Source organism: Panthera tigris, chromosome D4, assembly GCF_018350195.1.
Source record: "Panthera tigris isolate Pti1 chromosome D4, P.tigris_Pti1_mat1.1, whole genome shotgun sequence".
Taxonomy (NCBI): domain Eukaryota; kingdom Metazoa; phylum Chordata; class Mammalia; order Carnivora; family Felidae; genus Panthera; species Panthera tigris.
In genome coordinates, this window is record NC_056672.1 from 85416189 (window position 1) to 85442149 (window position 25961).

Genomic DNA, 25961 nt, shown 5'->3' on the forward strand with positions numbered 1-25961 from the left:
ACACACAGCCTTCTCCACTAATCTCACGCTTTCTCATCGCCCCATTCTCACGTGGATGGTAAAGAGGCAGCTGGCGAGCCTATTTATTCACTCAGCTGCCGCTTACCGAGTGCTTGACGTTGGGAAGGGCGAGCAAGATGGAGGGCCCAGTCCGGTCCGGGGCAGGGGAGCCATGGACCAGGCAGGTGGGACAGGATGCTGGGGAGGAAGGTGGGGGCTGACGGAGGGGACGACCCTGTCCCCTCTCTCCCGGTCAGCTTGTGCCGTCTCTTGCAGAGTCAGGGCTGGACTACTACCCTCCTTCTCAGTACTTGCTGCCAGTCCTGGAGCAAGATGGGGCTGACGCTTCCTGGGACAGCCCCGACGGCCCCACAGACAGATTCTCCAGGGAGGAGGCAGAATGGCAGGTAAGGTGTGCTTGCCTGCTGACATGTGCTGTGGAGGGGAGGCCCTGGGCACTGGGGGGCTGTTCAGGGCTGCAGGCCCTGGATTCCTCCGTCGAACTAGAATTCGCCTCCACTCAGACCAGCGTGCTTAGATGCTTTCAGGAGGCCTTCTATGCCGCCTCACCCACCACCGCCCCAAACAGGTTCCTCTCTGTTTCCCGAACTCCCCGGGACCTCTGAACTTGCAGTTCACCCCATCTGGAATTCTCTCCACTCACCTCTCACTAACTCCATCTCATCCTTCAGTTCTGTCTAGACCCCACATCCTCTGAGAAGTCTCCCCCTCCCCCCACACCAGCCCAGGTCAGGTCTCCTGCCATGTGGTCTCGGTGCCCACACGTCTCCTTGGGAGCACCTCTACAGCTCTAAGTGAAGACTCATGTGGGAGATGGTTTAACGGCTGTCTCCCCTGATGGATGAAGCTTTGTGAGAGTGGGGGGTCGTGTCTGGATTGTTCATTGTCTCTCGGTGCCCCTTGCTGTACGGGAAGCCTGTCCTGCTCTCCTGTCCTCCGTCTGAGGAGAAGCACGTGTGTCAGCACGGCAACAGGCTGGCCCTCTCTGGTTCCTGGGGGTGACCTACGTTGGGACCGGCGTGGAGGAGGAAGCTTGGCCAGGGTTTACCACTTCAGCCAGGCATCACCTGACACTGGAACCAGACAGAGACCGCCTCTGGCCCCGTCTGTGTTCCCACAGAGGGCTCAGAGCCCGGGGCGTCTGATGGCAGGCAGAGGGGGAACCAACTGCCTCAGGTTTGGCTTCTTATCTTCCAGTGACTTGTTATTAATCTCCAGTTCCCTGGTGACACCCTTCCCTGTCGTACAGAGGCCACCGTGAATGCCTCGTGCTTTTGTCTGTCTGCTGGCGGCTCAATGAGAATTAGAGAGGGGGAGATTTCTACCTAGGGAAGTGGTCAGTTTTTCCTCTCAAAATGTTTGCAGCAAACATTTTTGATGCAGGATTAGCAGACTGAATATGTTATAAAGAACTCTTCCAAAGCATTAAAGTGAAGCAGAAGACCATCCCAAGAGAAGAAAAGTGGGCCAGAGATATAGCAACAGGTACTGTACAGAATAAAACAGTACAGATGAGGGGCATCCAGCTGGCTCAGTCAGCAGAGCATGTGACCCTTGATCTCAAGGTCATGAGTTCAAGCCCCCCCCCAGAGTTGGGCACAGAGCTTACTTAAAAAGAAGAAAGACTGTGTAGATAGATGATCAGTAAATACGAAAAAATGCCCGACTTCCCTAGTAATCAGAGACCAGTAAATTAAAACAAAATACCATTTCACCCTCAGATTGGCACAGATGTCACTTTGATAATTTCCTGGCCACAGTGTGGGGAAACCATGGCCTCATAAATTGCTCTTGGGAATGGAAACTGGTATTCCCACTGTGGAAGATAACCTGATAATATAGGTCAAATAGCTCGTGATTCGGCAGTCCCACTCCTCAGTATGTATCCCCAGAGAGACCCTTGTGTAAAGAGACATTTACAAGAATGTTCATTGCAGCCATATTTGCGGTAGTAAAATATTGGAAGCCCCCTAAATGTCTATCGGTGGGTAAAGGCTGAGCCACCCGTGTCCCATCCATACCATGAGCTAAATCTGTGCAGGCTCAGATCATAGGACACATGGGTAAGTGAAAAGGACAAGTTTTAGAACATGATGAATATAGACTTCCCTTTTCATGCTTAGGAGGTTCAAATACAGATCAGTAATAGCCATTAAAGGCGGGGTGCAATTTTATGACAGGGACATGAGGGAATTTTGGGGAGTGATGGGATTGTTCTAGATATTGACTACAGTGATGGTTACATGACTGCATTGGTCAAGATGCCTAAAACTGCATACTAAAAAGAATGACCTTTATAGTATGTGAATTATGCCTCCATCAAAACATGTATTTATATATGAGCACACAGACAAATCTTCTATATTTTCCAAAGGCACAAATTCTGTGTAAGTAGATTCGTGGACTTGGGTCTGATAATGGTAGTTACATGGCAGGGGGCAGGAGGGAACCAGGATCAGGCTGGGGAATGGTCAGGGAATGCTTAAATGCTGTGTTTTAATTTTTTTATAAGGAAAATGTATTCCGATAATAGCTGTATAATTTTTTATAAAGTTTTTAATGTTTATTTTTGAGAGCAAGCGCTTTTATGCCCACCCACCAGTGAGCAGGGGAGGGGCAGAGAGAGAGGGAGACTGAGGATCCAAAGCAGGCTCTATGCTGACAGCAGAGAACCCGATGCGGGGCTCAAACTCCCAAACCGTGATATTATTTATACCTGAGCTGAAGTTGGAACACTTAACTGACTGAGCCACCCAGGTGCCTGCCCTGTGTGTATTTATTTTTGAGAGAGAGATTTGGATGCAGGGCTCGAACTCCTGAGCCACAAGATCATGACCTTGTGGCTTAACCAAAACCAAAGTCAGATGCTTAACCGACTGAGCCACCCAGATGCCCCAGATACTATCTGTATAATTAAAAATTAATTTAAAAATTTTTATTCCTCTCTCTGTCTTCTGTGCACTGGGAGCAGCTCTCCTGCCACAGCCCCTCATCCCCTGAAAATGTATACCTGTGCAAAGTTCGTCTCCTCCCCCTTCTTGGTCAGGAGCACCTCTCAGCTGTTGAGCCGATCACTGTCTGCAGTGGCACTAAAACCACCAGAGACACTGACAGATGAGAGCCTCAGCAGCTGGGCAGCCCCACGTCCCCTGACCTCACTTATTCCTAGCCGCGGTTTCCAAACCAGCGCTGCTTCAAGGGACATCGACACAGCAGCCAAGTTCATTGGGGCTGGGGCTGCCACAGTTGGGGTGGCTGGTTCTGGGGCTGGAATTGGGACTGTGTTTGGGAGCCTCATCATTGGTTATGCCAGGAACCCCTCTCTGAAGCAGCAGCTCTTCTCCTACGCCATTCTGGGCTTTGCCCTCTCGGAGGCCATGGGGCTATTTTGCCTGATGGTGGCCTTTCTCATCCTCTTCGCCATGTGAAGGAGCCGTCTCCACCTCCCATAGGTCTTTTTCCCGTGTCATGTCTGCCCTGTATGTTCCTTTTCCTATACCTCCCCAGGCAGCCTGGGGAAAATGGTTGGCTCAGGGTTTGACAGAGGGAAGACAAATAAATACTGTATTAATAAGAAAAAAAAAAAAAATTTTTATTCCTACCTCAGCATGGGACAAATCTGATTTCCTTATAGTGTGTTGCTTTTATGGCTCTGATAGAGACTGATCCTGGCCTCCAAGCTGGATAACTAAGTACAAGGCCACTTAAAAAATCTGTGTGTGTGTGTGTGTGTCTTGTTTCAGTACAAGAATAGTTCACACTCCGTGTTACAAGTCTGAACAATACAGATATACATAAACCACGTGAATGTCACCCCTTCTCCTGAGGTCATCATCACAAACTGACTTCCATCTCAAAACTCAGAGTTGAATTTTGTTGCCTCTCTGACCAGAACAGAATCCTGCTGCACACAGTGAAACATGGCAGACTTCTTTCTGGGTAGCTCCCCACGTTCGCCCCCTTATTTGACAGTTGTGTGGTCCGTTGCACGGATGTACCATGACTTACTGAAGTAACCATCTGTTGGGCATCTGAGTTATTGCCAATGTTTCACTCTTTAGAACAGTTCCACAAGGGGGTGCCTGGGTGGCTCAGTTGGTTAAGTGTCCGGCTTCGGCCCAGGTCATGACGGTTCGTGTGTTTGAAACGCACATCAGGCTTGCTGCTATGAACGTGGAGCCTGCTTTGGATCCTCTGTACTTCTCTCTCTCTCTCTCTCTCTCTCTCTCTCTCTGCCCCTCCCGTGCCTGCTCAAGTACTCTTCTTTCTCTCTCTCTGTCTCTCTCTCAAAAATAAACATTACAATTGTTTTTCTAACATCTTAACAAAAAGTTCTACAGGAACTAGCACACGTACCTTTGTGCATTTCCAAATATTTTGGTGGGCTAGAGCTTTGGGGCACTGCGGGCGTGCTATATGGACAGGGAACCACGTATCTCACTTCTTGGTCTCCCTTCTCAGTCCTGTACCCCTAGAACTGTCCTGAAGAGCTTCCCACGGTGTGCCGAACCAGGTGGTTCTCAGCCCTGGTGTCCACTAGAACCATCTGGGACCCTTTATCAGACTACCCTACCCCCTCATCCCCACCCGCCCCACCATTCTGATGCAATGTCTCAGGGGGCTCCCAAGAGTCTGAATGGGGTCTCGCTGCCCGGCAATTCTGGCCACATGCTGGGGAACCCCACTGCTGTCTACCTCCTCTTCACCACTGTCTTTTTTTTCTCCCCAGAATAGGTTCTCAGACTATGAGAAGAGGAAGGTAAGAAAATTTTCCTTTTCTCCTCGGTCACTTTTGTTTTTATCAAAGATCTCAATTATTAGAAAAGATTGGAGGGAGCAAGTTCTTCCTGCCTCTAAATTAGAGGGTAAACTAAAGTTCTCCTCTTATACACATGGCCTCGCCACATGCTTACGCAGCCTCAGTGGGTGACCAGGTATCTCGCCTTCACAGATGAGAAGCTTGAGGCTCAGAGACCCCCGACTCTAAACCACTAGTCTCTGCCAGGGACCAGCCTGTTTTATTACAGTTGGGCCCTGGGCAGGCAGGTGGGGGGGGCCAGGAAGGGGAGTTACTACTCAGCTTTAAGACTTAACAGCCTGCACGATTCAGAGGTGAAGGGTAGATTCCCCCTGCTCCCATGTGCAAATGTCCACGGAGCCTAGCCAACCATCACCGGGATCTACATTCTTGCAGGAACAGAAGATGCTGGAGAAACTCGAGTTTGAACGGCGCCTGGAACTCGGGCAGCGAGAACATGCCCAGCTCCTTCAGCAGAGCAGCAATCAGAAGGACGAGATCCTTCAGACGGTCAAGGAGGTCCGTGAGCGGCCACGTGGGGTCAGGCTTGCCTGTGCCCTCCCTACCGGGGGGGGCCCTCTGCTATGGGGAGGCGGTGGCGGTAAGCTCCCTCGCTGGATCTTCCCGGACCCGGGGGCCCTTACGGTTCACCTAGCCCAGCTTCCTTGTGTGTACGGACACCCCGAGGCCTAGCAAGGGGAAGACCTGGTCCAAGATCAAACAGGAAGGCCGGGCAGGGCAGGGCAGGGATGAGAAACCTGTGCAGGGATCCTTGGTGTTGGCTCAGGACGGCCACCTGTCCCGCTGCAGGAGCAGTCCCGGCTGGAGCAGGGCCTAAGTGAGCATCAGCGCTACCTGGATGCAGAGCGTCAGCGGCTGCAGGAGCAGCTGAAGCAAACGGAGCAGAACATCGCCAACCGGATCCAGAAACTCCTGCAGGAGAATCAGAGGTCAGGCTCCCAGTCCGCAAACCCAGAGGCCTTCCCCCCATGTGGTACCCTTTGAAGAGCCCAGGGTAGGGGTCCATTTCTCCCCTGTAGCCTTCACTCCTGCCCCAAGGTTTTCGTTGTTCGGGTCCAATCTTGGTGCTACAATTTGCACCAACCCAAAAAGAAAAGCATCTAATCTGGGCATGACCTGGTCTGTGTTTTGTCGTGGGACCCATGCCCCCGGGTTTCCCATCTATAAAATGAGTGGGTTTAATAGGAGAGTTGAGGTCACATCCTGCTCCAATATTTCGAGTTCCAAGTAACATGTTGCCGTGAGGTCAGCCATTCTACCCACAGTGAGATTTGCCTTAACAAATGCTCTCCAAGGTAGGGGCTGCTGGGAGCAGGTCTTGGTGGGGCTTGGGGGAGAGGGAGCCAGATAGAGCTGTCAAGAAGCCTGAGAGAGTCCAGTTGGGGTCCCTTGTGGAAAGCCTCCTGAAACAGGTGTGCCACATCCCCTGTTGCTCCCAGGCTTCCGTTTGCTTTTTCCTTACGGGGCCATCACACAGCAGTCACGTGGGGCCCGAGCGAGCCTGCCGCGTGCCGCACAGCATGCTCTCCTTTCCGGGGTGTCCCGGGAAGCTACCATTTGTTGGATGCTGCTCACGTGCCAAGCACTTTGTGTATGTTCTCTTAGTCACTCTTTACGAATACTCCATGAAGCCTTCTTATTATGATCCCCTTTTACAGATGAGGAACTGGGGCTTGGCGGGGCTGAGGAACTGGCCCAAGGGCACAGAGCCCCAAGTTCCGGGGCTGAGGGGCCTGGGCCAGTTACTAAGCCCGCTCTGCACAGCCAGGGCAGCGAAGGGGAGAACGGTTCTGTTGCAAACAGGCCTGCAGGTGGCTACTGCAGGGACCCTTTATGGTTGTCTCCGCAGGCAGAAGAAAAGTTCTGAGATCTTGAAGTCGCTGGAAAATGAAAGGTTAGTGTTTCACTCTAGCCCTTTCTTGGCGTTGCCTTGTGGTGGAGGCAGTGGTCTGGGGAGATAACGTCTTGTGATTCTCAAGGATTATGCCAGAAAGTTTTCCTAAAGCTGTAAGGAGATTCACCTCCTTAGGGAATATTGGGTTAAAAATAAATCACTGCCTGCAAGTTGAACACACATGTACGTTCCTGAGAAAAATTGAGACACAAAAATATGTGCAATGTCCAACTATATTGCTAGTGTAAAAAAAATTAGAGGGGCACCTGGGTGGCTCAGTTGGTTGAGCGTCCGACTTCAGCTCTGGTCGTGATCTCATGGTTTGTGAGACTGAGCCCGAGTTGGGCTCTGTGCTGACAGCTAAGAGCCTGGAGCCGGCTTCGGATTCTGTGTCTCCTCTCTCTGCCCCTCCCTTGCTCACGCTCTCTCTCAAAAATAAACAAACATTAAAAAATTTTAAATTAGAGAAAAATCTATTTCTTATTAAGAGAAACACAATCCATTATGGAGTAGAAAACCGGGAGCTGTAGTTAACTGAGGCGGAACAGTGTACAATTTCTTCATGACGTGGCACGTATCTGTGCTCAGAAAGCAAAAGGACCCACCCTGAGTGGTTTACCAGAAATTAGAGGTGGTAATCTTTGGGTTTTTTCCTTCGTGTTTTCCCCGTTCGTTGAGATGCACAGCTTCAGTAATTAGGAAAGATGGTAGCTGAGAGGAACGAGCCCCCCATTCTTCTTTCCCCATACTCTCTGTCTTGCCTTCTTGCCCCCCTCCCCGCCAGGATTAACTGGAATCCCCCCTGGTTCCCTGGAATCCCAAAATAGCAACGTGGACTTAGCTGCAGTCCTTGTGTCTGCCTTTTAGGCCCCTGGCTGCTTGGGAAGAATTCCCACAGGGAGTTCCCATGGGGTTGCAGGGTAGCCCCTTCACCTGCCCACTGCAGCTTGACCCGGGTGGTCAAGGCCAAGCTGGGTTGTGGCCGATTGGTTTATTTGGCTTGTGCTTACCAAGTGCCCTCTCTGCGTTGGGCCCTCTGGGCTCTGCTGTGGGTCCAGCAGCACCAGATGTGGCCTTCCCTTGAGCAGCCTGTGGTCCTGGGCAAGAGGCCAAGGTGATTACATGCTTCTTCCAACAAAATGCGACCCAACAGAGACTTTAGAAGATGTTCCCTCCAGGCCACCATTCCTAGTTTACTCTGGGGGAACGATGTACACACATGCAACGTGCATGTACGTCCATACTTTTTCATTTCTGTTTACTAGATCGTGGATGGATTTCAATGCCAAAAACCTTATTTGTAATAGCTGTAGAATATTCTGCAATATGACTAAATCCTGATTAGTCCTCTGTGGACATTTAAGTTTCCAGTTTTTCATAATTATAAGCAGTCTTAGAGTGAACATCTCCTAAATATCCCCCTATGCATTTATGTGAATATTTTTGTAGGAAATATTCAAAGGACTTCTTGGTAGGTCTTGCCAGATTACCTTCCAGAAGATATTTTGCCAGTTTATACTCCTCTCAGCAGGACATGAATGTGCCCTTTTTACCACCTTCGCTGCTGCTGCTGCTGCTGGTGGGTGGTCCTCAGTTTTCCTAATCTCCCAATCTGGTAGGTGAAAAGATCTTTATTAGGTATCTCTTTCCATATGTTTATTGGTCCCCTGCATTTAAGCATCTGTGAAGTGGCCGCCTGTGTCCTTTGCCCACTTTTCTAAGGGAATGTTGAGCTTTTTATGCAAGATACTCTGTGTACAAGGCTGGAGGTAACTGGGGTCCCCTGGAAGTGCGAGATGCCAGCAGGAGCATGCCTAGGCTGGCACATCGAAGAGGACTTCCCGGAGAAGGTGGCGTTCATCTGCTGGGATTCCTGTTGAAAATGTTACATCTGCTGAACAAAAATGGATGGAGTTTTTTTGTTTGTTTCTAGGATAAGGATGGAACAGTTGATGTCCATCACTCAGGAGGAGACCGAGAACCTGCGGAGGCGTGAGATTGCCTGTGAGTCTCGGGTGGGAGGTACGGGGTCCTGGGAGCAGGGCTTGTCTGACTGGGGGCAGAGGGTGGACTGCCTTCTCTCTGTACGTACGGCAGGCGCTGAGTGTGTGTCCTTGAGGGAGGCTGCAAAGTCCAGACCTGGAGCGTGGGCCCTGGTGTCAGGCCGACGCAGGAACAAGCCTGTGACCTCAGGGGCACTACTGGTCCCTAACTGTTCTGAGCCTCTGTGTTCTTCCCTTTAACTGGGGAGGATGACTGTTACCGCCCCCTAGTGTCCTTCTGAAGGTCACATGAGCTAACACCTGGCACTAAGTGAACATCCCACTGAGGCTGTAGGGTTTCTGTTGTCAAGAGCTGTGGTCGGCCCCACTTGGGCTCCTGGGAGCTGCCCGTCCTGCCATCCCCAGGAGGTGGTCCTGGGGCACCACACTGTCCATACTTAATGAGGGGGGGCTTCCGGTCTGATCCTGAGAGCTCAGAGGATCAAGCCACGTGCCAAGGAAGGCCAGGAGTCAGTTCCTCCTTTTTTAAAAGGACTCTCTTTGGACGGCGCCATCCTCCCGAGCCTGGATGCTAGAGCGGAATGCTGCACACAGGCCCCGCGCCGGCCGCTGTCCACACACCACCTCCCCTCACTACCTCCTGCTGGGGTGTCCTTAACGTCCCTGTTGTAAATTATCCACCACTTAGAAAAAAGAAAACTTGTGTTTGCGTCTCCAGAAGATATTTGTCAGTAAATAGATTGGGAATAGTATCGGTGTTGGGAACTTTTGTTTTCACCTTTCAAACTTCCCTCCCTGTTGCTTAGCTTCTTATAAATGAGCATTTTTGTTGTTACGTGTTTATTTTTAAGAAAAAGAACATGGGGGGGGGGGCGGGGCAGAGAGACACATCCAGAATCGGAAGCAGGCTCCAGGCTCCGAGCTGTCAGCACAGAGCCCAATGGGGCTCGAACTCACGAACCCTGAGATCATGACTTGAACCAAAGTCAGATGCTCAACCGACTGAGCCACCCAGGCACCCTAAGCATGTAGTTTTTTTAAGTTTATTTATTTATTTAGAGAGCATACACACGGGAGGGACAGAGAGAGAGAGAGAGAATCCCAAGCAGGCTCCGTCCACACTGTCAGTGCAGAGCCCAACACAGGGCTCTGTCCCACAAACTGACATCATGACTTGAGCTGAAATCAAGAGTTGGACGCTTAACCACTGAGCTACCCAGGCACCCTGAAAATGAGCATGTGTTTTTCTAATGAAAGAATTTTGGTAAAAATAACAAAAAGGCAAGAAAAGGTAATAACCAGAGTCGTTGAGGACATATGTAGTATCAGGCTGCCCTGTGCACTGCCAAAGGGGATGTGAATCAGCAGCATGTTTCTGGAAGGCAGAAAGGGACATGCCTATTTATTCACGGCCTTAAAATTGTACTCTTAAAAATTATTTTTAGGAAATAATCAAATCAGACTGCACAAGGATGTTTGAGCAAGGACGTTTATCATTTAATAATGGCAAAAAGAGTCCAAATGCCCCCAGATAGAAGATCACCTAACTAAACTTTTGTGATCCAGGCACCGCCGTCCCCTGCAGCCGAAACCTCACGCTGCCTTGTGGACATGGGGAGGTGGTGACAGGCCATGAGAAGTGGTTGTGTTTAGGGCTGTGACATTTGAAAATTTTTTATTGTAGTAAAATATGTAACATAATGTCTGCCGTTTTAACCACTTTTAATTGTCCAAGTCTGTGGCACGAAGTACATTCATGTTGTTACGCAGCCATCTCCAGAACCTTCCCAAACTGGAATTCTGTCCCCGTTAAACGCTCCTCTCCATCCCCCTCCCCCAGCTCCTGTACAACGCCCCATTCCACTTTGTCTGAATTTGATGACTCTAGATACCCCCACATAAGTGGAGTCCTCCAGCATTTGTCGTTTTGTGACTGCCTTCTTTCACTCAGCATAACGTCCTCGAGGTTCATCCATGCTGTAGCAGGTATCAATTTCCCTCCTTTTTAAGGCTGCGAGCAATATTCCATTGTGTGGGGGCACCTGGGTGGCTCAGTCGGTTGAACATCTGACTTTATTTAAGTGTTTGTTTTTGAGAGACAGCACAAGTCAGGGAGAGGTGGGGGAGGGACAGAGAAAGCGGGAAACAGAGGATCTGAAGTAAACTCTGGACTGACAGCAGAGAGCCTGACACAGGGCTCAACCGTGAGATCATGACCTGAACCAAAGTTAGACTCTTAACCATCTGAGCCACCCAGGAGCCCCTGAGCATCTGACTCTTAATTTCGGCTCAGGTCATGATCTCCTGTTTGATGGGTTCGAACCCCACGTTGGGCTCTATGCTGACAGCACATAGCCTGCTTAGGCCGGACTCCCTCGCCCCCTCCCTCGCCCCCTCCCTCGCCCCCTCCCTCGCCCCCTCCCTCGCCCCCTCCCTCGCCCCCTCCCTCGCCCCCTCCCCCGCATGCGTGCTCTCTCAAAGTTAAAAAATATCCCACTGTGTGTATATACCACATTTTGTTTATCAGTGGACACTTGGCTTTCTTCCACCTTTTGGCCATTGTGAATAACAGTGCTACGAACATGAGTGTACGAATGTTCAGTTCTCTGCTTTCAATTCTTTCATCTTAATTTTTTAAAAATCCATAAATATGCATTAAAAATTGGAAGGGTATGTATCAAAATTAATATCTTTGGGTGACAGATGATAGAAGATCTTGTGTGTGTGCTGTTCAGTGTTTTACAATTAGCCTTTCAAGCGTAAGTTACTTGCATCGTTTAAAAAAGTGGGGTTTTTTTAAGGATAAGTATGAGGTGGGTGATGAGCAAACCCTCCAAGGCCCCCCCGGGAGCGGTGCCCTTTTCTCAGCCCACCCCCCCCCACCCCCCCCCCCCCCCGTGTTTCCTCAGCCGCCATGCAGCAGATGCTGACTGAGAGCTGTACAAACCGGCTCATCCAGGTGGCCTACGAGTCCCAGAGGCAGAACTTGGTCCAGCAGGCCTGTTCCAGGTAAGGTAAGGAGAGGCTTCCTGAGTTGGGGTGCTGACTCAGGACCCAGGATCATGGGGTGAGAGCTGGGCTCTGAAATTCCCGCCTCAGCCTCAGCCATACTGTTAGGGGCAGGCGGTGACTGGTCTTTGTGGTTTTTCCAGCTGGACCCCATGGTTGTGTCAGGCCATGGTAAAGTGACAGCGCTCACCCCCGCTTCTCCCGCACTTTCGGTGAGCCAGGCGTTCCCGCCATGTGGTGTGTGTTAGCTTATTGAATCTACGAGGGACCATGTTGTTACTAGCCCCGTTTTGTCACAACAGCTGAGGCTCAGAGAGACGGTGTGACGCACCCAAGGGAATCTAGCAAGTGTCAGAGCCAGGGTTCAAACCCAGGCAGAGTGGGGGTGTGATCGAGCGTCCGTGTGGGTTGGGAGCAGGGTGTCCTGGAGGGGATGCTAATGGAGTCGCTTTCACACTGGTGGCAGCTTGGGGTCCGGCTGTCCAAGTTCACCACATCTTTGTGGGTTTGTCTGTTGAAGGAGCCACATGTGCCGGCACAGCCAGGGAAGCAAAGCTGTTGGGGCTCAGGAGACAGGCCAGGAGCACAGACTGCCTTGTGTTCCCCCGCCCCCTCGCCCCACCTTCCCCTGTGTCCTCACAGAGGTGAGGTGTGGAGCATGTCTCCCTCCTTTCTTGGTGGTAGCACATCACGCTTAGGAGCGTGGTGGACAGACCCGCATTCAGGCCCCATTTCTTCTGTCCGTAACCGTGAAGTGCTGGGCCAGTTAGTTTCTCTCCTGAGCCTCAGTTTTCTTATCAGAAAAACAGGGATAAGTCACAGTACCTACCTCTGGAGTTGTTGGAGGATTGAAATAAACTCAAAACCAACATTATGCCCAAGTATGGACATACGTGAGGATGCAGGGTTTGAGTTTTTGTGCCCAAAGCACTCTACTTGTTCCACGACCAGGGCGAGAAATGCTGGGGGCCCAAGGTGGGACGTGGTTGTTTTGACCCAGCAGGAGAGCTTTCTCATGGCCCGAGTGGCTCAACTAGGAGATCAGGAGCTCCATGCTGGTGGTGATATGGCAGAGGCCAGGCCACCACTTCAAAGGGCATTGTAGAGGGGATTCTGATGGAGGGGTGGATGAGCGGACCCGGAGATGGTCTCTCCCAAGTCCCAAGACACAGGGACTCCCATCACCTTCCCTCTAGGGCCACAGGGTTCAGACCAACTCTGTCTGTGCCCCGCCCGGAGTGTAGCCCCACCGTGGGTCCTTCTTGAGTATTTTTGAATGAGTAAATGGCTTGTCTTGATCTCCAAGGTCCTTGGCAGAAAATGTTCAGAGAGTGAATTAATTTGCTGTCTTTCTGGCAGCATGGCCGAAATGGATGAGCGATTCCAGCAGATACTGTCATGGCAGCAGATGGATCAGAACAAAGCCATCAGCCAGATCCTGCAGGAGGTGAGCCCTTGCCTAGGGTGTGAGGGTGGGGGGCCCAGGGCGCGAGGGGGGGCAGGGGTACAAGGGCGTGAGGGCGGGGGCTCAAGGTGGGCACAGGGAGGGGTGCCTGGAGGGCTCGGTTGGTTAAGCTTCCGACCTTGGTTCAGGTCATGAACTCGCGGTTCGTGAGTCTGAGCCCAGCGTCAGGCTCTGTGCTGATAGCCCAGAACCTGGAGCCTGCTTCCGATTCTGTGTCTCCCTTTCTCTCTGCCCTTCCCTGGCTCATGTGCACGCGTGCGCTCGCTCGCGCTTGCGCTCACGCTCGCGCTCTCTCTCTGTCAAAAATAAGTAAACTTTAAAAAAAAAAAAAGGGGGGGGTGGGCACAGGGAGTCTGGGGCAGAGCATCAGAAATCTACATGGAGCCCTGTCCTTAGAGAGCTTGTTAAGACCCAAGGTGTTTAGTCCATTTAGAAATGGACAGACTCAGGAAGAGGGGGGCAGAGAAAGGGAGAGGGTGGTGGCTTTCTGATCATGGAGATCTAGAGAAGCATTCCCCATTTCCCTGGCAGGCACCCACTCCCTGTGCTGTGTGGCTCCGTCGTAAGGACCCCTCAGGGGCAGGATGTGGTGAACGCGCCGTGGGGGCGGAGCCCACAAGGGAGCACTGAGGCGCCTTGACTTCTTCCAGACTGCGCACTTGCATCTGCTCCCTCACCTTCCTCATCAGTGAAATGGGGCAGTAAAAAGCCCCCGCATCACTGGTTGTGGGCAGTCCGTGTACGATGCAGGAGCAGCGCTGAGTGTAGCATCTGGCACTGATAAGCCTTTCATAAGTATTGTCTCTGAAATGAGAATGAGCGAGCTGAAAAGTCACGTGCTGGCTAGCAGGCAGAGTAGTCCTACGTTAAAGTGTTTTTGAGCAGATTTTGAGCCTTCCCCTGGCATGAGCCACTGGGAAAGCGAGGCTGCCAAGTACCTGCTGAGCAGCCCCTGCTGTCTTGCAGAGTGCCATGCAGAAGGCTGCGTTTGAGGCTCTGCAGGTGAAGAAGGACCTCATGCACCGGCAGATCAGGAAGCAGGTGGGTGCTGTGGGCGGTGCCCCCGCCGTCGCCTTCCTGCGTGCTTTCCTGGACGGCATAGGTGCCTCTTTCCCGTGCTGGCTCAGCGAGTGGACTTCCCCAGATGTGACCGGTTCCTTTCCCACGATGCCCTGGGCAGACGGGAAGGGTAGTGCCCGACTGCGGCCTGGAGCCCCTGGGCAGCCTCTGCACCCACCACACTCCAGGCAGGACCCCCTTGCTGGGGAAATGCAGTTGGCTCCACCCCGGCCACCTCTGTCAGCTCAGGTGGAGAAGCTGGAGGGTGGATGGGTGTCCCACTGGGGCAGACGGGGGTCCCCGATGTCCCCGAGGGCGGATGTGCTGAGGTCCCAGCTCTGCCGGCAACCTGCAGGCTCTGCTGGACCCTCTGGGCTTTCTGGAGGGTGAGGCGGACCATGGGCGCGCAGGCTGGAGACGGAGTCGGCTTTCAGGTCTCAGGAGTGGTCATCACATCCTACTTGGCACACTTTGAATTGTACATTTTTGCATGTCTATTTTTTTCTTTTTATTCTTTTCCTTTTTGGCCAAAACCAACTTCTCTTTTTATTTCCCTCTTTAATTTCAACCCCACCTTGCCGGACATGAAGCTCATTCCTCTGACCTGGGGTTGGTTGGGGCCACAGGAACTTAGGGGCAAGAACCATAGGGGTCACAGGCTTAGGGCAGAGGAGTCGCTGGCTATGGGGTCTGACCCCCAGACATCCTCACTGTGGGTGATTCTGACCCACCAGGCCACCTGTTCCCCTTCAGAACCTGAGCAGGGACGTCCCCGGGAAAGGGCTCACTTACTGACCTGCTCTGTGTCCTTGAGCAAGTCACTTAACCTCACTGAGCCTCAATTTCCCCATCTATAAAATGGAGACCAGAATACCTCCTAATACCCAGAGGAGATTTGATGAAATGACACAGATACAGTACACAGCACAGGCCTCGCACACAGAATGCTCCGTAAGCATCAGCCACTACCATTAATGGTATTACAATATTATACAGTCCCCTCCGTTACCCTCTGCTCTCCTCTGTGATGGCAGTTACAGGAAGCGAGAGAGTCAGATGCGTACAGCACTCAGGACTTGTGTCTGGTCTGCACTCTGGCCTGAACCTTAAAGGAAGGCCCGTCTCCATTTCATAAGCTCTTGGTACCCTCTGTGGTCCAGGCCCTATGATCAGCTCCTGAACAACAGTTCACCAGGACAGGCCCGTCCGTATCCCATAAGCGCTCGGGGCCCTGGAATAGCTGATTATTTTAAACTCCCACTGAGAGTTTTCCCAAGGCACCTAGTCCCTTCATTCCTGAGCCCCTCGAAAGGTTTCTTAGACCCCACTTGGCCTTCAGAGAGCAGCACAGACTTGAACCTTGGTTAATGTGAATTAAAAAAAAAAAACCCTGTCTCGTCTTCTGTTTAGATTAAGTTAATAGAAACTGAGTTATTGCAGCTGACACAGCTGGAGGTAAAGAGGAAGTCCCTGGACACAGAGGCACTGCAGGTACGTAGGGTTCCCTGGCCTGTCCCTCCCGCCCCAGAGGAAATCCCCACCCGGGCCCCCCATGCCTCCCTCCCAGCAGCCGCTCCCCAACAGGCAGTTGGTCTCCTCCGTGACTGTGATGGGAGCACAGCCTGGGGGCTGAGCTCAGCACAGGCCAAGGTTAGGGTCAGGTCAGCCTATTGCTCAGCAGGAGGGTCAGAGGAAAGAGGGTTTCATTGCCAAGGCTCACCCAGACCCATTTCCATCTCTTTGTTTTGAAGGAGGGTCACTGCTGAGCTCCCTGTCTCTCTAAGCCATGCTTCTAGGGTGCTGGTTCAACTCCTGGGCTTGACATCCTCTGGGGAAGGAGCTTTCTTGGTGTCCCAAGGATGTCTGGAGGAAAGCGCCCAACTGTTAGTGTGTCACTCCCTGCAGGTGGCTTCTCTGGGAGCCCTGGGCTCGGTGTCCTGCTTGTATAGTGTGGAGGCAGCAGGGACTGGCAGGTGGCGTCCTGGACTGTGTGTTCGGGACCTGGGCCTTCTCCCAGTGTAGTCCCGCTTTGTGATCTGGGCAGGCAGGGGAAGAAGGCTGGACTCTGCCCTTCTCTGACCCCTTTCTGCCCAAAGGGGATTGATTAATGGGGTGTGAGGACCTGTGCCCACACCAGGCTTCTGAGCAGAGCCACCTGTCTGTCCCTGTGTCTGTCCTCAGCAGACAAGTCTTAAATTGTCCCCTGGCTTCTCGACTCAGTAAAAGCATGCTAAGGTCTATAGTCCTGGTCTGCGGGCTGCCACAGGTGTGCCGTGTGACCTTAGGTCACTTCCCCTCTTGGGCCTTCGTTTCTCCCCTCCGTAAAATGAAATAATCTTCAGGCCCAGCCTGCATCACAGGGCCACCCCACGGGGGTGAGCTCACCAACGCAAGGCCCTTTGGGAGCCTTGCTGTGGCCCTCAGAGAGGAGGGGGTTGGGGTAGCTCTCAGAGAAGACACAGCCACCGTACTTGGCAGGTACCCATGTCTCCTGGCCGTTCGAGCTTGTGGGGCTCCCATCTGGGGGGGGCCTCCATGGGTTTCCAAGAGTAAGAAACAAGTGGAACACAGACGCAGGCGAGGGCTTCACTCCGGTTTGCATGTGCCTCCATCTGTGTGAGAGCCTTCCAGACTCCTACGGGGATACACCCCAACCTGCCTGCTTGTGCTTCTGCCCACATGCCCTGCCTGTAGTCCGTGAGACTGCAGCCACACACCTGTGGCTTATCATTTCCTTTGTTTGATGTTTCTTACCATTCCACTGTCGTCAGTCACTAGATCCCATGCCTGGCCTGACCCCCCACGGGGAGAAGATGGGGAGGGGATGCCCAGACAGAGGGGCCCTTTGGCTGTGTCCCCCAGCGCTCAACCTAATTGAGTTGGGCCCACTGTGGGGTCCCTGCTGCTGGGCTTGGAAAAGGCAGGGAGGGGTGGGACTTGCCACTCCCTGGGGACTCTGGGCGCCAGAGCTATGCACTTCCAGCGGCACTGGGCCTGCTCTTGTGTTGCAGGAGATGATCTCAGAGCAGCGCTGGGCCCTGAGCTCCCTGCTCCAGCAGCTGCTCAAGGAGAAGACGCAGCGGGAGGAAGAGCTCCGGGAAATCCTGGTGCGCTCGGCTTCTGCGTCCCGGTCGCACATGGGTTCGCTTTCCCTAAACACACTTGCCATTCTTAGAAGCGCTTTTGTTCAAGTAATAGTGGCTCATCAGAGAAAAAATGGAACGTACAGAGGAAAAGAATCTCCCTCCCGAGAGTTCTCGAATGCTAACATTTGGATGTGTGTTTTCTAAACACTGTGATGCAGCTTTATCCGAGCTGTGCGTGGATGTTCTGTGTAAGCCTCAGATGGAGCACATCCCTTTAGAACTAGCTTCTCTGCGTCTGTTCTCTTCGTGTCTCTGAAATGTCCTCTGCACTCTCCCAGGCTGCGTTTGGATGGGCCATCGTAGCCTCTTGCCCAGAATTCACGCTACTTCCAGTTTTTCACTTTTCTGAGCAGTGCTGTCTTTGTAGCTAAGTATTGACAATGGCCGTGAGTATTCATTCAAGGCAGATGCCCAGGAGAGGACTTTCTGTGTCCAGGGCAGGCTGTTTAATAGGCTTTTGACAGGAGATACCCAGCTGTCCCCTGTACCCAAATGGGTTTGAGGCTGGCACATTGTCAGAGTGGCAGAGCCCCATTTAGGGGTGGCAAGTTGGGGTCATTTTCACCAGACCCTGTGGGCATCTCAGTGGTGGAGACGGAGGCCAGGCCTGCCAGCTGGGGCTCAGAGACTCGGTCACTCCTATGGTGTCCTCGCTGCTCCAGACATCCTCTGAGCTCCTGTGGGCAGAGCCCCTGCAGAGTGCAGGGAAGAGGGAGACCAGCTTCCACAGCCCCCCACCAGCCCTTGTGATGTGCTGAGGCCAGTCAGAAGCTGCCTGTTCCTCACCATCCCCTACTGCCATGGCCTGCAAGTTGCATTAACGTGCGAACAGCGCGTTAGCCTCATGCAGCAGCTGCCATGTGCTCTGGTCCTGTGCTCCTGCCCTCGAGGGGCCTCAGAGGACTCCCCATCCAGGGAAGGAAGAACCACCTCAGCAGATGGTGACTGTCAGGGTCAGGGGCTCCAGAAGAGTGCTGTGGCTGCAGCCCAGGGAGGGTAGGGACCAGCAGAGGGGAGCAGCTCCACAAGGTCTGGGAGGGACCACCAAAGGACAGCCAGGTGCCCCCAGGGGATGGGGGAAATGCCTGTGTTGAAGTCCTGCAGCCCACATCTTATTTGGCCCCCACCGTGTGGCCACAGTCCTGGCTCCTGGCTGGCTTAGAGTACAAGTCTTAAGGCAAAACAGACTTGGGTCCAAGTCCTGGCCCTGACTACGGGCAGCTTTTACCTGAGCAGGTTCCTGGTCACTCTGAACCTCCCTTTCCTCACCTGTGCAGTTGCACCCCCCCCCCCCCCCAGAGCTGTGCAAATTAAGGAAAATGGCATCTCGGTGCATGGTGGGGTCTGGCACGCAGCACTCTGAAAACATTCGCTGCTGCTGTTGCTGTTAGTATCCTTTGTTCACAGCCCTGGCCCCAGCGCCTAGAACCATGCGTGGTCTAGAACAATACTCGGTGACTGCTTGTTCATGGGGGAATGAAGGAACCTGTTTCAGTACCTTGTCTAATTCTTTAGCTTTGTCACAAGGGTGAAGCCCACTCTAGAAGCTCATTTTGTCCTTAGAATCCTATTTGTCTCCCTGCCTGTCACAAGCTCCTGAGCCCAAGTAGGGGGCCTGCAGAGCGTGGTGCCAGGTGTCTGCAGCCCAGATTCAGGCCCCGCCCCCAGATGGTCCCTGGCTGAGGTTGCTCACAGCAGAAACGGGGGGTAGAGGGACTTCCTGCCTTTCCCGTTCAGTAGTTTAAACAGTGAGGCCATGGTGGCTGGGAACATTGTTTGCAAATTACCAAACACCGCCCCACTCCCTGCACCTGCCCAGAGCATCATTTACAGTTGCCACGGTCATTATACTTTTTATTTACTGATTTATAGCTGATGGTACTTGTTTTGTCCCTGGCAGACAGAGTTAGAAGCCAAAAGTGAAACCAGGCAGGAAAATTACTGGCTGATTCAGTATCAACGGCTTTTGAACCAGAAACCCTTGTCCTTGAAGCTGCAGGTAAGGGCCGCTGGCACCCACCCTTCCCGAGAGACCTCCTGTGCCTTGGTGATATCTGGTTTCTTGATCTTTCTAGTTTATTTCTGTTCATATTTCTGGGGACAAGTGTGCTAAGTCCTGGAGGGACAGAAAAGAGAGGACGGGTGCATTCATCTGGTCAGAGGCCAACACAGCTGGGCCACAAGAGCTGCCTACAGACACTTGCCGTGGGTGGGATGGATATGCCCCCCAACACACACACACTGGTTTTTGTCTTGCCTTTCAATAAAATTTAATGGAGTCGTTCTATATGTACAATTTTGGCAAATTGCTTTTTCTCTTAACAATAATGGGCAGTTCGCCAGGCGTATACCTAATAGATCATCTCAGTGTTTCTAGACAACTGCATAGCATTTAGTATCTGGATGAACCCTCATTATTTTAAACAGCCCCCTCTTGATAGGTACTTGATTGCTCACCATGTTCCCATTTCCAGATAGAGTGGCAGTGAGCTTCCTAGTACCTTTATCTCTACTTCCATATGCATTTTTGTAGGAAAGATACCAAGGAAACCCATCCTAAGTACATCTGGAGCCTTTGTTTGCCATTGTAAGTAACGAGGTCTCGTTTGCCTGCGCTCAGCTTCCCCGTGGGTCTGTCCTGTAGGAAGAAGGCATGGAACGCCAGCTGGCGGCCCTCCTGGTGGACCTGTCGGCCGAACACTACCTGCCCATCTTTGCCCACCACCGCATCTCCCTGGAGACGCTGAGCCGGATGAGCCCTGGGGACCTGGCCAAGGTGGGAAGCAGCAGCCCCTCAGGGGAGGTTGAGGGGTGAACCGGGCCGCTGTCCGATCCGCCGAGAGTCGACTTACTCTGGTGGGGTTCTTGGTGAGGTCTGCCGTTACCCAGTGGTCCAGGGTCCACTTGCTTCCAGGTGGCCCCCTGCATGTGCCCTGCACGCCATCTGCCTAAGAAAATCCAGGGATGTGAGTTCTGACCCCGGGCTGCCCCACCCGCTCAGATTGGACCTTCACGTTGTGGGCCCAAGACAAGCCCTCGGAGGTCTGCTCCAGCCCTGGCCCACGCCGTGGTGTTGCGACGTGGCATGGCAGCACTTCCCGAACCTGCTTGCTTCTGGGTAGAGCTGAGCACCTTGCGTTACTTCATTTACTCTTCACATGACGACTCGCCAAATAATGACGGCCCAGATCTCTAGCGCTTGCCTGGGCCGGGTGCTATTCTAAGTGCTTCTCGAGTGCTAGCACCTTGAAGCCTCCCAACAACCCAGGCAGAAGGGTATTCTCGTCCCTGTCATTTTTCAGATGAGGAAGCTGAGACACAGCAAGGTGGTAACTTGCCCAAGGTCACACAGCGGAGCCAGGACTCGAGCATGAGTGGTCTGGTGCCAGAGTCCATGCCGTTTACCACTCTGCTGCTGTGTCGCCTGTCCCTTGGCCCAGAAACCGAGGCTCTGGAGGGCTGCACGGGGACTCTGCCGCCCAAGGGACCGTGTGGTTCCAGCGCTCGGCCTCGGCGGGAACCTCCTGGCCCTTCCCGTGAACTCTGATCCTGGGTCCTGTCTTACTGGTTGTCGTGGGGTTGACATGCGGTCATGCAGGTGAAGGAGTCCCTTCCTCGGTGCAGGGGAAGCACGAGCTAAACCGTAGCTGTTACTAGTGTCAGTTTCCTTTGGGGCCTCCGTTTCTCTCCCTGCCACCTGGTCATCTTCATAGCTGTGGTGCTGCACTGCCTCATGTTGACCCTGGGGCCCAGGCCTCCATGTGTCCAGCGGAAGGTGCCAGAAACCATGAGGCAGTCCTGATGGCTCTGTACTGTGTAGTGAGCTCTCGCGCAGCCCAGGCCATAACTTGCTTTTCCTTGAACTGGCTCAGGTGGGCGTCTCGGAAGCCGGCCTGCAGCACGAGATCCTGCGGAGAGTCCGGGAGCTGTTGGGTGCGGCCAGGATCCAGCCAGGTACCAATGCCAGGACACCTCCTGAGCAGAGGCCCCCACCTTACTTGTGGACTGTGGCTCGGGGCGTCCCCTCTACATTTCAGGACGAGAACTGAGGGCCGGTCCTAGCCCCTGCCAGTCCTTAAGATTCCCTCCCAAAGGAACAGGATTTACAAACGGGAAAAACGGGCCACAAAAATGGGGGAACAAAGAAGCTTCCTTGCAGAAGAGGCCCTCCTGGTTCCCTGTCCTAGAACCTTCCCTAAAGCTACTCTACAAACACAGGGAACCACACACCCAGATCCTTGCAGTAGAGGGAGAAACCAGCCCTAGCCAGTGCCTGACACTGTGCCTCGGGCAGGCCTGTAACGGTTGGACGTGGAACGAGGTTCGTGGTGACCTGTGAAAGGGGTAAAGGCAGGTCATAAAGCCACTCCAGCTGCGCCTGGAGGCCCGGATAAGATAGGTGCTGTGGCTGCCGTAGGAGTAGATGGGCGTCGGGGATCTCCTGTGTCCGAGCATAATCCGGGTACGAGGCGTTTGTCAACCACTTTACCGGTACCGTGTCATGGCACCTCTGGCAGGTGGGTGCTGCTGTTCCTTTCATTTGAGAGATGAGGGAACTGAGGCAGAGAGGGGCTAATGTGTCTGCCGTAACCTCATACAGCTGGTGAGTGTTTGTAAACCTCAGTACAGCTGAGCTTTACTGCCTCCCTCGAGAAGAGGCCGAGGGGCCTTGGCAAGGGAAGCGGGCCTGGCGCAAGGATGAAGGCAGGGTCTGTTCAGGGGAGAGACTAAAGGTGGGGTGGCCAGACCAGATTGCAGGGGCGAGGCAGGAGCTCTGCTGCTGGCAGGGAGGAGGCCCTGGGTCCCCAGGTGTCTGGGCCAGTGGCAGCGCCGTGATGTCCTCGGGCTCCAGCTCTCTAGCCAGTTTTATTCCAGAGACACCCAACCTAACCAAGTCCCTAAACTCACAGTCCTTTAATTAGACACCTTCCTCCCCTTGCAGATGTTTTCCAACCCTGATCCCTCCTGCTGTCAGACTGGAGGTCAGGTTAAGTTTGACATCAGGAGTTGGGGTCTCCTCATCCCACCCACCCTGCCAACAAAGATTCCCTTCACTCTGAGCCCCTCCCCCTCCTGACACCTGCCTCCCACATTCCCCCACCATCCCCAGGGCGGTTTCCTGACTGTGTCCACCTGCAGGGAAGGCTGGGTGGAATGGTTTCCTCTCAGCAGCAGAAGGGGCAGGAGACCTTCAGCCATTTTCCTAACATTCTCTTACTGCTCCCAGAACTTGGTAGGTGTCCCATTACATATAGAAGAGCCCCTTGACGGTGATGGTTTGGGGGCGCCATGGTACCTTTAGAGAGCCTAGTGTTGTAACAGCCTTAAAAATATATATATATTCAGATGTTTCCAATTATAAAAACTTCTCCTTCAAACCATAGGGTAGATGGAAAAATGTGAACCGTGATCAGGATGGGCGTCAGGGCTGCCGAAGACTCGGGGATGGGGTGCACTTTGCATGATATGAAAGAGACTGCGTTTTGTAAGGGCTGATTCTGGTGTCCTGCCTGTTGGGACCCCGGTGGGGGATGCTGGCTCTAGGGCAGAGGAGGGGCAAGGGTGGAGGGGACAGCCTTGGAGGCTTCTCCTTCCTCTCCCTACTTCCTGGTGACCTGAGGGCAGCGGCCCATCCTGTCTCCTGGAGGAGGGGCTGAGAGCATTGCCCCATCCACTGCAGAGTCCCTAACCGAGAACTCCTACACCACGGCTCTACCACCAGATGGCCCTGTGGTCTTGGACCCTTCCCTGAAAGGGACAAGCCCTCTTGCAGGGTGGCCATGAAGGATCCGGGGAATGGTCAGGGGTCAGAGGCCCCAGATAACCAGCACTGTGGCCATCCCTGCCAGCCTCCCTGCACTCCTGCCTTACAGAGGAGGGAATGAGGCTCAGAAAAGAGTTAAGGGGGCCCTTACCCCTACCGTGAGATCAAAGTGCCCCTCCTGAGCTCACTGTCCACTCGTGGCAGGCAGAGCCAGGGGACCCCCTGTGGGGTTGGGATCACTGGGCCATGACCCTGGCTCAGCCTATCCCTCTGGTCCTCACAGAGCCACTGAACCCACCCAAGGGTGAGGTCCCTGGGGCCATGGAGGTGCCCACCGCCCCCGAGGAGCTGCCTGAGTCTGTGAGCCCGTCTGCTCCCCCGGCAGAGCTGGAGGTGCCGACTTCAGAGTGTGTCGTGTGCCTGGAACAGGAGGTGAGTCTGGGGCAGCAGCCCCTCCCCCCACACACCAGCCGGGCCGGCACCCATCCTGAGCCTTTCCAGACTCGTGTTCTTTCTAGACACTTTTTTTCATTGGTAGAAGTGTATTGTATTCATTAGAAACTTTGGGAAATCCAGGAAAGCAAAAAATACAGGAAATTACTGTGATCCTATGACCCAAATATGAGCATTTTCTGGGGTTTATTTTCTTCTTTTGAAAGAGGGGGCTTTTCCCCCCTACTTAAGAAAAATTTCCCATGTCCTTAAATATTCACAGCACAATTTTCTCTGAAGAGGCTTTTAAAAAGCTGTCTTTAAAAATCTATAACAAATTAATGCTTATTGTAAAAATTAACATAGTGTATAAAATCTCCCCTCCCTCTGCAGTGCGATCCTACTTAAAAGAAGCAAGCATGTTAGCATTGAATTACTCCACGGTCTTTACAGACCGGGGAATGGCATGATGTGTAGGGAGGTGTTGGTGATAAATGGAACCAAACCCCTGCTTTTGGGCCCCGTGTTTCTTCCTGCAAACCCTGCTGTACCAAATAGCCTTGAACGGAGTTGATTATTTCCTCAGGATAAATCCTAAAAAGAGGAAATGCCGAAGCAAAGCGCAAGCATGCTTACGAGGCTTCCGTTCCATGCTGTTGGGAGTAGTTTGTAGACCGAGGGGCTGATCAGGATGCAAAAAGGCAACAATTAAGACAGTCTACGCGTCCAAGGGGCAGGGCTGGTGAGACGCCGTGTGGCCTCCCGTGTAGCTGTCGGAGGGCACGGAGGGTCCAGGATTGGTGGCGGGTGATGTCCACCGTCACGTGGCGCTATCGGGTGGTATCAGATGCTTCCGGTAAAGGACGGCGGGGCGGGGGGAGGTTGCCCAGCCTCCAGGAACAGGCCGGGCAGGACCCAGACGCTCCCGCTCCCTCCTCAGGCCCAGATGATCTTCCTCAATTGCGGCCACGTCTGCTGCTGTCAGCAGTGCTGCCAGCCACTGCGCACCTGCCCACTGTGCCGCCAGGAGATCGTGCAGCGCCTCCGCATCTACCACAGCGGCTGAGCCGCCGCCTGCTCCGGACAGACCCGTGCAGCTCCCCTCTGCCCTGGGCCCTCGTCTCACAGCCTGGAGGTGCCCCCCGCCCCGCCCCTCCACGCACACCGGGGCCGGAGGGCGGCGGAGCGTTCCAGACCCTGATGCGGCCGGTGTGAACGCTGTGGAGGGAGGGAGGACTCGCGGCCTGAGGACAGGGTCTAGGGTTTGGAGAAGCCTCCGTCTGAGCAAGAGACTGCGTGTCCTGGCCTCTGCGCTTGCCAGCCCTCTGGGCCGGTCCCCGCCCCTCCAGGAGCCCCGGGGTCCTCGGCAGGAGGGTCCTCTGCAGGGTAACTTGGACAGTGCCGTCCCTCGCGGTGGGTGCTGGGAGCGAAGGAGGGCCCCGACCCAGAAGTGGGGGAGGCCGGGGGTAGAGCTGGTGTGTGGTGTCGCCGTGGACCACTCTGGGCCGTCCTCAGGTTGTCCAGTGTAGGCCTTGTGCCACAAGTGACACTGGTCCCTCCTCGCCTCCCCCTCTGGGTCCCCCTGCTGTCCAGATGTGCACCTCCTAGCCACCCCTCCCCCACCCCACCCCACCCCATCTCACCTCACAGGCAGGCAACCAGCTTGCAGACCCAAAGCAGGAATGTCAATAAATCCCCCTCCAGCCTGCTCCTTCCGTGTCATCACTGGGGCCCCCAGGAGCCCGGGGAGGGGAGGTGGCAAGGTCCGGGCTGGGGGCGGGTTTACCTCAGTCAGGCAAAAGGAGGCAGGAGGTACAGGCATTCTCAAATGCAAAGTTAAACAAAATTCCCCTTATTACAGGTGGACAGACAGACTGGGCTCAGAAGGGCACAGGGAGGGTCAGCCGGAGCAGGTTGGCGGGACAGCGGTGGGGGGCTGAGGGGAAGCAGGGGCATAAGAGAGTGGAGGCAGAGGCTGCTGAATGCCCAGTGCCTGGCAGCTGGGACGGGGCAGTGCTGGATCTGGAGCCTGCCAGAGGTTTGATTCCCAAACCCGTGCAGTTGTGCAAGTTGTTCATTGTACAATTTTAGAAGGAGCCATGTACCTGTACTTGCTGTAGAGCTGCACATTTATTGTGCATTTTCTGGTAGATGGTTTTGAACCGAGGACAGCTTTCTTTGAGCTAGAGGTGGGTCTGATTAGGGTACCTGGGCTCTGCCTCCAGCTACCCCTAACCCTGGCCGGCCTTCCAAGACTCCTTTCCCCATGCGTTAAGCATGGGACACGATGGGGCCCAGATGCAGGCCAGTGGCCACCAGGGGGCACCCAGGTGCAATCCTGGAAGCCCT

At 53.7% G+C, this 25961-nt stretch overlaps 2 protein-coding genes across 6 annotated transcripts in view; both read left to right on the forward strand.

The window, feature by feature from the left end:
• Positions 1–25340, forward strand: part of LRSAM1 (leucine rich repeat and sterile alpha motif containing 1) — a 39870-nt gene extending 14530 nt beyond the window's left edge. For 3 of the 5 annotated variants that reach the window (XM_042963329.1, XM_042963331.1, XM_042963328.1), the window contains 16 exons: positions 277–407; positions 4751–4780; positions 5216–5338; positions 5630–5769; positions 6690–6734; positions 8668–8738; positions 11647–11746; positions 13106–13193; positions 14178–14252; positions 15681–15761; positions 17282–17377; positions 19317–19415; positions 20061–20192; positions 21289–21370; positions 23464–23612; positions 24553–25340. In XM_042963329.1, the coding sequence (XP_042819263.1) occupies positions 277–407; positions 4751–4780; positions 5216–5338; positions 5630–5769; positions 6690–6734; positions 8668–8738; positions 11647–11746; positions 13106–13193; positions 14178–14252; positions 15681–15761; positions 17282–17377; positions 19317–19415; positions 20061–20192; positions 21289–21370; positions 23464–23612; positions 24553–24678 (1568 nt within the window). In that variant the 3' untranslated portion in view covers positions 24679–25340. Of the gene's footprint in view, positions 1–276; positions 408–4750; positions 4781–5215; positions 5339–5629; positions 5770–6689; positions 6735–8667; positions 8739–11646; positions 11747–13105; positions 13194–14177; positions 14253–15680; positions 15762–17281; positions 17378–19316; positions 19416–20060; positions 20193–21288; positions 21371–22800; positions 22902–23463; positions 23613–24552 lie in introns of those variants that run through there. The other 2 variants (XR_006210303.1, XM_042963332.1) reach the window with 2 other exon arrangements.
• On the forward strand, positions 2971–3610 carry LOC107180753 (ATP synthase F(0) complex subunit C2, mitochondrial). The gene has a single exon (XM_042963333.1). It carries the CDS (start codon positions 3024–3026, stop codon positions 3447–3449), a length of 426 nt encoding a protein of 141 aa, XP_042819267.1. The 5' UTR covers positions 2971–3023; the 3' UTR covers positions 3450–3610.
• Positions 25341–25961: the final 621 nt, after the last annotated feature.